Below are 12,179 nucleotides of genomic sequence, written 5' to 3'. Positions count from 1 at the left end.
GGAACTGAAGGCCACCCACGACTGAAGAGCCACGTTCGTGAACGGTGCGTGGATAGCAGATTGGAAAAAAACCGGAGAAAAAAACCGGCGGGGGTGGGGGAACGGTGGGAGCCGACGCGGTGGATGAGCTCGGGTACGGAATATTATTCTGTACCCAAGGTATTGTATAGTATAGTTATATATATGGTCATCTGAAATGTTGGCAGGAGCCAAATACTGAAATATTGTCATTTTTTAATTTGTTGTTTGGTTTGGTTTGTCTTCATTGTCGAAAAAAGACTAATAATCATGTTTATGAACTACTAGGAGATATGCTTTGTTTTTTCTTTGGAGTTTTGGACTCCATATTCTCTAACTAGCAATGAAGTGCAGATAGGAAATGCTAACAAACACACAATCTTATTTATGCTAATGCCTCTCATCAATACTGTAAGGTTCTAATGAGGGAGGGGTAAAGTTGACTGAGGATATATGTAAATACCAGAAGATTGAAATTGATTGTATGAACTAATTGGTCACCAGGTAACACTGCAATCAGTCACTCAGTCAGCTAAATAGTTTCAGATTGCAAGAATATGGTTAAACAATGTACTTATAGTTGATTGCAAGAATTTAGTTAAACAATGTTATAGTCAATTTAGTTATGTCTGAGCAATTATTTCAAGTGGAATCACTTCATGCAGTGTTCTTCAAAGAATGAGCTGCCCACTGCTCAGAACCCCATCAGAGGCCATGATTAGCATATGTGATGGCATATAGCTCAGGGTGTGTAGTGGTAGGCGTAGGCTAAGACCATGTGAGCAGCTGTGTTTCATGTGAGCACATGCGGCAACAGCGACACTCTTGGCAATCAGGTGAGCAGCTGTGTTTGATGTTGGTGAAATTGATTTCGATGCATAAAAATGTTTCCGTATCTAGTCAATTATGCTGGAAGGCATCCATGATGGCATGCTACTGAGACTGCACGAGGTTAGGAATTCTTCTGATGAAATTGATCTTGCCTATGATTTTTGTTCAATTAATCCTATTTCCAATTTTAATTTATGCTCCTTCGTGTAGATCTGACACCACTGGAGAGGTGGATCTTATTTCTTCCGATAATCCTCCTGCATGGTAATTGTTGTTTTCTAACCATATTGCCTCTCTGTTGTTTTTCTGTAGATTCTTGCATGCATGCTAATCTCCTTTTCCTTGTGATGCAGTCATGCTGACAGGTTCATGTTTGCAATACAAATTATCCCAGATATAGCGTTGCAAAATCAGGGCAAAAGGGGATACAGCCCAGCAGTACATCTAGAATAAAGGTTTTTTTTACCTTACCATCTCGTATGTCCCTCAGTGTGATTATGTGCAATAGCCAATAGGAATAGGTATAGCTGCTGGTGCCAATTTAGTCAAGTTACAAGTAGTGACTATATGCTTTCCAGGGTCATCTCATATCAATCCAATCAAATCTCAGCCCCTGGACCAGCTGATAATTATTTCAGATGAAGAATTGAGTGATATCTATCGTTAATTTAAAAGATATTGTTTCTTTCCATGGTGATAGAAGTGCAATGTTTCCATCAGATAGAAGATGTGTTTGTTTTCTTTGTTATCTGTTATGAAGAATTTAATTTTGTTTTTTTGTTTTTTCGCAAAGACCACTCATTTGGTGACTTTTCTTGTTTTTTTAAAAGGGCACATTCTTTTGTAGTTGGTGTTGTGTCAGTTAAATCCATAATTTTCTGCTTGCAAGTATCTGTTGGTTTTCTTTCCCACTATATAGAATTTTCACTTGGTATGCCATGGCCTATTGGCCTGAAGGTGGAAGTTTCATTTGCTTCATTTGTCAGTACGCTCCCATTTGGCTTTTGGTCAGTATCTCTTCTAAGATTGCACCTATTAAACATTGGGCATAATATGTGGTATCAATACATCTACCCTTATCTTTATATGTAGCTGCTAATATTTTCACGTTCCACTCTGCCACAGCTTGTCCCGACATTGGACTGGATATATATATCTGTGGTTCAATGGATACATTATTTGGTCAGGACCATACTCAACATTGTAGATTCATTTTTTTGTTTTTTTTTCGGGGTTAAATATCAGATGCGTATGTACTCAAATAGGAGTTCATGTTCCTGAACTCTTTCATTTCTTTCTAAAACGCTCCATTGAATTTGGAACTTTGCCGTACCAGGATGCGAGCGAGCTGCAGCAGCAAGCAGGAGTAATGGCCAAGGCAACAGTTCGCGGGAAGACTGGATACAGGTAACTAATTAATCAACTACCCATTGGATATGATGTGGGTACATCGATCATGGCTGACATGTGTGGATGAAAGGAACTCAAATTAACTTACCCCATGACACGTTTCTGAAACTAATTCATATTCAGCATACGGAAACAAAGTGATTCTCCTGCTGGCAAATGTTGCAGTCCACGAACATTTAATAGGGAAGCTGCTAATATGCATGATTAGCTATATGTTTGGATGGATTAAACCAATGCACAATTGATCTAAAGGCTGCAGCTTTCAGTTATACAGAGATTAAAGTTACGTTGCCAAGATTGTTACTGTTCAGTTCACAAATTTGTGTCAGTTGTCTTGAGATTCTAAACTAGGTGATTCTAAACTACTATTTTGGTTGTTTGGTTGACTTCATACTAGCAGAGAAAGATAGTTTTCTATGACCGGACCTAAAGATCTTTTGCTATATGGATATACTCTACTCTTTTGGAGCTATATGGTTTTCTATCTTGACAAGATCCAAAATTTATAATCACGATAACCAGTTAACTTGCAATTGGACCGGTGGGTGACAAAATATTAACAGTATTTTTAATTTTCAATTGGTTAAATAATTTTGAAAGAAATATCATGCCTGGGGCTTGCTGCAACAAACATGCCAATCTATTGTTAACGATCTTCCACAATGTATATGGGCTGTCTTTAACCTGCATATACTAATAATACTTAGCTCTTTTGCATATTGCAATATGCATGCTGGTTACCTGCACACGGGATGGTCGATTGGCTATACGTCTGTTAATTTTTCTTTTTGTTTATTGTAGTTCCCCAAATTGTAAAAACAGGATCAATGAAATAGCAGAGTGTATTGAATTCTCATGGACAATATTGTGCCCCGTTTAAATATGATCATTGAAATAGCATAATGTACTCGGTCAAAAAATCATTGTATTCGATCCAAGTTTTTGTTTCTTTTATGACACTTTTTGCAATCACGGTTCTTTATGTAAAGATAAATTAATTTACAGTGCTGCTACATACCGTTACAAACTGAAATCAGTGTCTCCCAATTGTAAATTTATTTGGTTTTTTCCTGATTCTGCTTGGAAAATTCTTCCGACGCAAGCACCAGTACTATAGATTACCCCTTATCAAATGCCTATTCCACTCAAAATGTAAAGAAACTATTTTTCCTCCAACAAAATCTGATTTTATTTGACCGACACCTAGTTTCCAGTGTGCAAACTTTTTTTCTTCTTGAAATTCACAATACCTTCTATTTGACTGACGTTTAAAACCAGGCTGGAATCGAACCTCCGCACATCCTGGACCTGCAATCTGCTTCTCTGTTCCATCGCACGCTACCGCACGCGAGGGAAACAAAAAACCTGGAAAAAAAAACCATCGCACGCTACCGCACGCGAGCGAAACAAAAAAGGCCGCGGAAAAAAAAACCATCGGACCGGTGGGAGGGGCGCTCGTTCCCTGCGTGGCGAAAGAAAATCGACCAGAGGGAGGCGCGGGTGGCGGACGGAAGCGAGACGCGCGCTGGGTCGGTGGGGGGCTCGGGGACAGAATATTCTGTACCCTGGGTACCAAAAATAGCGGAGGCCATACATATATAGATATATGTATATACATATATGTATGTATATATGTATGTGTATATATATAATTGGTAATGTTCTGACATGTCAATGCTATATATGTAATGAAACCTACCATCCTTTCTCTTTTAGACCAACTGACCAAGCGGCATTACCAGTCTGCTTCGCTACCGAAGGCTGCAAGCCGATGTGCTGATGTTTGAAACAGCCACTTCCACAGTGTACTGCTGCGATCCCCAAGTGCAGGCGCGGCGAAGCGCGCCCACCATCCTAGTATGATATAGCAATTGAATCAAATTGGTACCAAGCCATGTCAACAAAGGACAGCACTGTCCCAAAGCGTCTCATTAGTTTCCTGGAAATGTAAAAATATCTCAAAAAAATCATACATGCAAGTATTCAAAAGTTTTGAAATGATGCACATCCATATATGCACTTTGTGGCAAAAGTTAGGATGCAAACTCAAACTAGAAAAATTCAAACGAAATTGACGAATTCTATGTGCGTACACTGGGAATTTTATCTTCTAGTGCTAAAATTTGTCATTTTCGTATGAATTATTACAAAGGCAATTTTGCACCTCAACTTTTGCCATAAGGTATATCTATGGGTAAACTAGATGTGTATTGTTTCAAAGTTTTGGATACTTACAAATATGAATTTTTGAGGAGTTTTCACGTTTCCACTCAGAACGGGTTTGCACCATGTTACTGTCTCTCTAAGTTCGTCTTGCACGTGGTGCACATTACTAACATGTTGGCAACGCCAAAGGTACAGGGTCAATGAAATGGCAACTAATTTACTGTGGGTCCATCAGTTACTTATTGCAATTGATGTCATAGTTCTAAAACTTTCTGAAATTAAATGAAAATCTCGTGATATCAACAACTAAGCCGAACGATTTCTGCTACAAATTTTACTCGGTCCAAAATTTGCAAGTAGGAAATTTACATTTATTGAGAAATGGAAAAAGGATTAGATACGTATAGGTAACAACAAGCAGAAGCACGCTGTTCAAAAAATGGCCAGTAGCAACCGTAGACATGAACCCAAAAAATATTCTCTCGCCTCTAGTCACTACTTTGGGTACCTAAATCTCGGCCTCTGAGTTGTGTGTACTATGTCCCCCGCCATACCTACTGCTGTACAGTAATTGTATATGTATGCATGTGAACATTGACATTCGATGGCTAGAGAGTCCCAGGAGTGCGTGGAGAGCAGGGCATTCTAACAGGGGAGAACACCACAGTGAGGGGGGCATGATCCGAGAGACTGTAATTCTCTGGCCACATGCCCCTCTCTACTTCTGGTGGGAAGAGAACAGCTTCCTTCACGGTAAAGCCAAAGGCTCCATCATTTGCCTCAAAAGTATCTATGCGTTCGTCAGTGATGTCGATTTCGGTATCATCCTCCTCTTGACTGCAGCAGTTTGGGCTCCAGATGCACTGCTTTAGAATTTAAGAAACACTGTTAGATACTTTGTTATCCATATATTCTAGATCCGTACTTCTCTATGATAGCTCTGATAAAGAGCAGTATGTACCTAGAATTAAGTTATTAAGAAAAACTCCCTCATTCATTACAAAGTGAAGTAAGCAATGCTTGTAGTTGTAGAGGATGCAAATGGTTGTGGGCTTGTTAGATGAGATGCCATCAACATCTGACGGTTGTGAAACTTCAGATTTTGATTCACATCCTATTATAATATTGCCACTATATTATCCTATGCATGTGTTCTATTAGTATGTGTTTGAATGGTGGGTTGAAGTGGGTTGGTACAAGTTCAACCAGGTTGAACCCGTACTTGGTTGGGAGTTCATGTGGGTTGGAGTGGCTCCGTACTTCGGACCAACTCGATCCAGATGGATGCCGCCGCTCCTCCCATCCTCCGTTTCACGCGTGCAGCATGCGAGCCTGCAGGCGAGCGAGAGCGAGAGCAGGCAAAGTTCCTTGCAAGCAGCACAAGGAGGGCAGGAGGCAAGGGGAGGAACAGGAGTGGGCACGGTGCAGCGGAGATAGACTGGGGGACGCAGGCAGAGCTGCACAAGCGCCGCTGCAAGCGACGTCAGCAGCCCATGCACATACGTGAGGTGCCATCGTACAGCAGCAGGAACCCAGGCTGCAGCGGGCGGCACAGCTGTGCTGGTGCTTGGATTTTATTTTGGGGAAGAGCGTAAGTTTGTCGTGATGCTTGCAGTGAGGCAATAGATTGATGGGAGAGAGATGATGGCTAGCTGCTGCTTGGTTTGATGGGAGCAAAGAAAAATTAGATGGGCGTGGAGCTAACTGCAGTCTGCAGCTGCTAGCTTCTTGTAAGATGGGAGGAGAGGCAAGGAGCAGAGAGATTGGTTCTCTAATTGCTGCTGGGAAGAACAGCTGCGGCAGAAAGAGAGGAGGAAGAAGATGCACGTTAGAGGATGACAAATGGGTTCCATGGCTGATGGTGACTAATGGTGTTAAAATGTCATCCATCATATACATCCTAATCCATCAAAACAAGAAAAAAAACTAGAATGAACCCATCCCTCTCAACCAAACACGAGCACGAAATGGGTTCAACCTAACTAAAAAACTGGGACAGAGCCACTCCATCCTCAAACCAAACACATGCTTATATGTTCCACCTGTTCGTGTTAGATCTTATTGGCTAGGATTGCAGGCGGGACAGGTTCTTATATGAGCCCACAAACCCACCCTACAAAATCGTCGTATGTGGCGGATGCGGCCCAGCTGCGAAGTTTTGGTGGCCCAACGTTGGCCTGGCTGCAAAGCCCGCGGACGAGAGCATAAAACCACAAAGACCCAAAAAGAACCCGCAGCTTCTCTTCCACCAACATGCATCGCAAGTCTCATGGAAACCTAGCGGCAAACAACATGCATTGCGAGTCTCGTGGAAACCTAGTGGCAGTTGCCGCCGCAGCCAACGTCCCCAGCCTGGCCACCCGACATCTCCTCCCCACGCAGTGGACTGTGGGAGGACTGCTTCATCTACTTACCCCTTTGCAGCTGGGAAAGGCCTTCATTTCCACCATCATCGAGGTCGATTGGCCGACTGCATCTTCGCCGATGCGTGCTAGGGTGAGATAAATGTGGCCCCTTCTCAATCTTGTGTGATTGTGTCCGCAATACTACTGATGGTGTCATGTCATTCGCTCCTTTTGTGTCCGTACATGATGGCATAGATCCTGATTTCGCTATGGATTTTGAGAAAGTTGGGTCATGATAGATGTGAATTCGGTGATTGGGATTAGGTTCAGCAAAGCACATAGAAGAGATACACAAAGTAGAATTCCTGTAAAATTTGGGAAAAGATGGCTAATCCTATGATATTTTTATTTTCTAGTGATAAATGGAAGCTGACAATTGCATCATCTGACTTGTTAATTCTGTTGTTCTTGTTCAGAGTAGTACTGTTGGCCTAGTACTGAAATTGTAGTTCCGGGTCTTGTTGATTCTTTCCTTCTCCATTATCTTCTTGTAAATCTAATGAAGAGCCATTGACTCCCTTTGAACTTGTAAATTCAATGTAAGCTGTCCATAGAATAAGGTATCATAAGTTTTATCTGAACTTAAGAGGCATGGTTCTGACTTTATATTTTATATTCATATTATGCAACCATAACTATGGAGCTCCTGTCATTTGTTTTTTTCCTCGAACACGCACGAGAACTGCGTATCATTATATTAAGAAGAATAAATGAGTGGGTTTTTGTTTTTTTCTTTCAAGAAGTAAAAGTTATGCACTAACTCCTTGTAATCTTTGACTAAAAGTTACTTCTTGTAGTGAACTGTCATTTACTTGACTAAAACTGATGGCTTGTTCTGGAAGTGCTAAGAAATCTGAGAAAAAAATTCAGTACAACTAAATTTTCCAATCAACTGTCCTCATATGTGCAAGTTAGTGCATGCCTTGTTTCCATTTTTCACTCAATCTTTTCCTGCTCAGCAGTAGGGACATCTGATGTTGTTTCTGGGTAGCAATTAATATTGTACAGTGTGCATCGTGTATAGTGAACAGCTCAGGTTCTTGCAGTATGAAGTGTGCTCACAATATTCCTTGTAAGAACAGAGTCATTTACTTCTTTTGAGAATCAAAGCCAGTAATGCTTTTGCTTTTGCCAAAGGAAAGAGTGTGAATATGCATGATCTTTGATGCAGATCATGAACAATCTTGCTATATACAATCTTTTAAATTTCTTCCTTCAAATGGTGATTATTGCTACTTGCTAACACTAAAGGAGAAAACTGCTGCCTGCATAATGTACTTTAGTTTCTTCAGGATTCCACCTATCACAGCAAATGCACTTCTTTTTGCACTATGTGATTGTTCAGTTCTATGAGTACCCTCATGTACTTTAGTTTCTTCAGGATTCCACCAATCACAGCCATTGAATGTGTTACATTGGTACTGAACAACATGTATATTTTCAGGCTAATTTGCGAGTTTTTTTTGTTTTTGAAATTTCAAGAATTCAAGGAAGTTGGTGCTTGGACGAGCAAGATTATTTGCTATCAATTATTCAGAAAGAATACCTGCTGAAATGTACTGAAAATAGCTGCAAGTTCTTGTTCATCTATGCAAATCTGTCCAGAATTGTTTGATTGATGTGGCTATTCTTTTAATGCCTTTATGGATTATGTTAAAATTTCAGCACCTAAAGTTGGCTATTGTTGTACTCCCTCCGTCCCACCCAAAATATAGCTACGTTTAGCTTTTTCAAAGGTCAAATCTTTTTAACTTTGACCAACAATACCTCTAAAAATAATTTATTTCAAATAGAAAAGGTTACATATTATAATAGTTGGTTTCATGATAAATGTACTAATATTATTTTTATGTTTTTAGTTTCTATGATTATTTCACTATTCGTAGTCAAAGTTGAAAATATTCTACTTTGAAAAAGTCTAAACGTAGCTATATTCTGGGATGGAGGGAGTATGGTTCTATGCGATATGTCGGAGACATTGATTAGTAGTACACACCAGATGTTTGTATTAAGTAGAGAAGTGAATACATAGTAGCGGCGAGCAGGCTGCCCTGCATGCTAGCTAGCTACGTGTACTTTGTGGGCCTTGTGGGTTTTCTATATCTGCTACAAAGTCCACTAGATCATAGCGAGCTGCATATTTGCGACTGCGGATGGCCACTAACTGGCTTAATTAGTTTGCGACAAGCTTAATGGGCATGTAGCTGTCTACAACCCGCCCCGCCTGCAAACCTATTATTGGCCATCTTAACTCTTCTCTTTCATTCTTTTTTTTTCTTTTGGTTTTCTTTTTTAGATAACTAGATTAGAAAGTACTACATGAAGATTCAACATGAGTCTCAAACAATCACATAAGGAATTACCTGAAACTCTTTGTAGTCAATAACACCATCTCCATCACGGTCAGCTTCACCCCATAGATCTTCAATTTCTTCTGAATTTAGGCGATCAGCATGGACCATTCCTAACTGCATTTAATTTAACATCAGCACCAGTGCTGTCAACAATATGCACACCAAGGATGAGATGTTGCCACTACCTGAGAGAGTGCCTGGTAGAAACTTGAATATGTGATGTGATCATCAGGGCTGTCTGCCTTGAGGAGCGCAAATGCATTCTCCTCGGAAAGAAATGCAACTTGGAGAAGGAGGTACTGAAATTAACACAATATAAAAACTACTTAGATCTTGGCGACGATTAAAAATATGAGGCCAGAAGAACTAGATCTGTTGTTAACAGTTTTGCATGTTCTACAAAGTCAACTTCTATTTTTTAATAATATGCATATTCTCAGTGATATAATGTTCATCATGTTGCTTACCTTGATGATACCAAAGACAGCTTCATTCCAGCTGGTTTTCAGGGGCTTCCTGCACTTATCCGGATTGAGAAGCCAAATGAAATCAACTCCACAGATGTTGCCTCGATGGTTACGATGACTCACCCACTATGCTTAACATGTATAAAAAGTTAGTAATAAATTCAATCATTGAAATACATTCATAGTACTGCTAGGTTGAACAATTAATATAGCAAAAGATAGTCCTCTTGTTACCTTGTGCGCATCTTCTTCGCCGTCACTGTATTGATGAGCAGTGTCATATGATGAAACAAACCCCTGCGAACGAAGGAACTTGTAAACTTGGCCACGTTTACTTCCGTTCCAATCCCTGTGACAGATGTCCTGATTGAATATTAGCATCATGACTATATATAGAATTCACAAAGAAAGCATAAATAACTGTGCGCACTGCATACAGACCCGCATAGAATGATTGGCATTGGACCAAGTTTATTCTCTTCCTGGTAAGCCTCTATATACTGAAGGATCTTATATACCTGTCAGTTACATCAATAATTTTTTAGGAATCCTAAAAAAACATTGCAAAAATAATGGTAAGATGTAGAAAATGTACTGTTTCTACCTGTCTCAGGCGGACTACTGAAAGGCTGTGGTCATGAGGGAATAATAAATGGGTGTTGACAATGAGGCTCTGCTGCTGGACACATCTGGTGCTTCGGTTTTGCAAGACGGGCATCGCTGACTCAACATGCAACAGTTGAGCCACTCGATCACCAAAGTCATTGAAGAGAAGCTCCCGATAATTCAAAACATTGAAGTAGCTGCTATGTACAGCAGTAAGTAGACCTGGATAGAGATGCATCTTCAGGGGTAAGCACTACATCAGAAAGCATTGGACACCTACCAATTCACATCTGTCCAAGCACTTTTTCAGAAGATTAAAGAAAATAGCATACATCCACACTAATTGATAACCATCACAGATGTGAACATCATAGACATATTGCAAAGGGATTATCTACAACCTCACATGTAGCATTTGAACAATGGGAAGGGAAATTATGTGTCATTACAATGATAATCATTTCAGACATCAGCAGCAGCAGCATTCCACACAAAAGAGTAAGTGACTGCCAACGCCCACATGAATACCACGAACTGAAAAGGACAGGCACAATGGCAAACCCAGAGAACCCACACCTGACGTAGCCTATGGTAAGGATTTTCTATGTCAATAGATAAAGGGGAATTGTTTCTATTTATATGAGCCTTAAAAACAACAATTTGGATGGAGCAGGAAAAACGTTGGGAACCACAACACAGAACAGGATTTTTCCCCTCATCCATCACAGCTCAAGCTGAAATGAGTAATCAGGGTCAGGGCTCACCATCTCCACGATTGTTGGTGCGTGCAAGCTTAAAGAGCGTGTAATTGGCGTCACCCAGCCGCTTCTGGTACATGTCCACCAGCTCATCGTTTCCCAACCAAACCTCCTGAGAGGAAGTCAGCACAATCAGATACATGTATGTTGATGGCATACATTCATGAGACCGGAGAACCAAAGAATCGGTAAGTTCAGCTCACCTGAAGACAGATGATGGACGAGCTATCAGCAAGAAGACGGTCAATGATCTTCTCGTTGCGGCTGAACCAGTAGGCCCTGTACTGGCTCTCCCTGCAATTCTGCTCCCAATGCCAACCAACACCGAACCCCAAGCCACAATTTGTCATCATGCCAAAACAAAACAGATTCCCCGCCAACGTGGAGACCAGAGAAAGATCCAACCCACCTCAGAGTCCATGCGTTTGTAGATCGGCGCGAGAATGTTGAACGTGGTGCAGGAGACGCAGCGTTCGTCCCGTGGCAGCCACCGGTCGTGGTGGCGGTCCCGGCGCCGCCTCGCGCTCGCCTCCCTACGCTGCTTCTTCGCCTGCACCAAAAGAACATCAATCTCATCAGGAAAACCTTAATAAACAAACCAACAAACAAACCAAGCCGGCGGCGGCCCCATAGCGGCCACACATCTGCCGACAGGGTCGCCGCCGGCGGATGCTCACCATTGCGATGACTCGTAGGGCGTGGAATCTGAGGCGCGGAGGTCGTATGGTCTCGGCTGCTTCTCGTCGATTTGGCGGCTGCTAGGGGAGATGGAGAGGAATGGAATTGATGATTCTTCCTGGCCCCGGCGTTGGCGGCTGCTAGAGGAGATGGAGAGCATTGGATTTTATAGACCCAACCGTCGAAATGGTTAAAAACAATTTTCCACGAGAAAAAAAAGTAGAATGGAAAATTGGTGCCGGAAAAGACGCGAGCCAAAAAAAGGAGCATATAAACCAGGGGCCGGTGAACGGTGCTATCCACGTCACCCACGAGATCCACACGTCGGCGGGCAGGTTTGGAGAATGTGACTGTTGGGGTCTGTGTGGACGTGTGGTCACCAATGTTGGCTGTTGCGCTGATTTTACTATTGCGGTTTTGCCTTGACTGACGGGTGGACCTCTTGGCGGTTTAGGCCGGCTGGCCCTTTTGGTCCAATTAGTTAGG

At 41.6% G+C, this 12,179-nt stretch overlaps 1 protein-coding gene across 5 annotated transcripts; it reads right to left on the bottom strand.

Moving 5' to 3' along the window:
• Window positions 1–3,829: 3,829 nt before the first annotated feature.
• On the bottom strand, window positions 3,830–11,922 carry LOC117838325 (uncharacterized calcium-binding protein At1g02270). Of its 5 annotated transcripts, none has more exons than XM_034718307.2 (11): window positions 11,693–11,922; window positions 11,425–11,565; window positions 11,219–11,317; window positions 11,022–11,127; window positions 10,256–10,479; window positions 10,093–10,169; window positions 9,886–10,000; window positions 9,652–9,777; window positions 9,370–9,483; window positions 9,194–9,298; window positions 3,830–4,113 (listed from the first exon to the last, which is right to left on the bottom strand). In XM_034718307.2, the coding sequence occupies exons 1-11, from the start codon at window positions 11,693–11,695 to the stop codon at window positions 3,955–3,957; spliced, it is 1,269 nt and encodes a 422-aa protein (XP_034574198.1). In that variant the 5' UTR covers window positions 11,696–11,922; the 3' UTR covers window positions 3,830–3,954. The 5 variants fall into 5 exon arrangements, with proteins under 5 accessions (XP_034574198.1, XP_034574200.1, XP_034574197.1 ...); XM_034718309.2 differs by having other exon boundaries at window positions 4,062–4,198; window positions 11,693–11,918; XM_034718306.2 differs by lacking the exon at window positions 3,830–4,113 and adding an exon at window positions 4,783–5,288 and having other exon boundaries at window positions 11,693–11,915.
• Window positions 11,923–12,179: the final 257 nt, after the last annotated feature.

Source organism: Setaria viridis, chromosome 9 (genome assembly GCF_005286985.2).
Source record: "Setaria viridis chromosome 9, Setaria_viridis_v4.0, whole genome shotgun sequence".
In the NCBI taxonomy this organism is placed as follows: Eukaryota; Viridiplantae; Streptophyta; class Magnoliopsida; order Poales; family Poaceae; genus Setaria; species Setaria viridis.
Note: the sequence above shows the minus strand (reverse complement) of the source record. Positions and strands in the feature narration are given on the sequence as shown.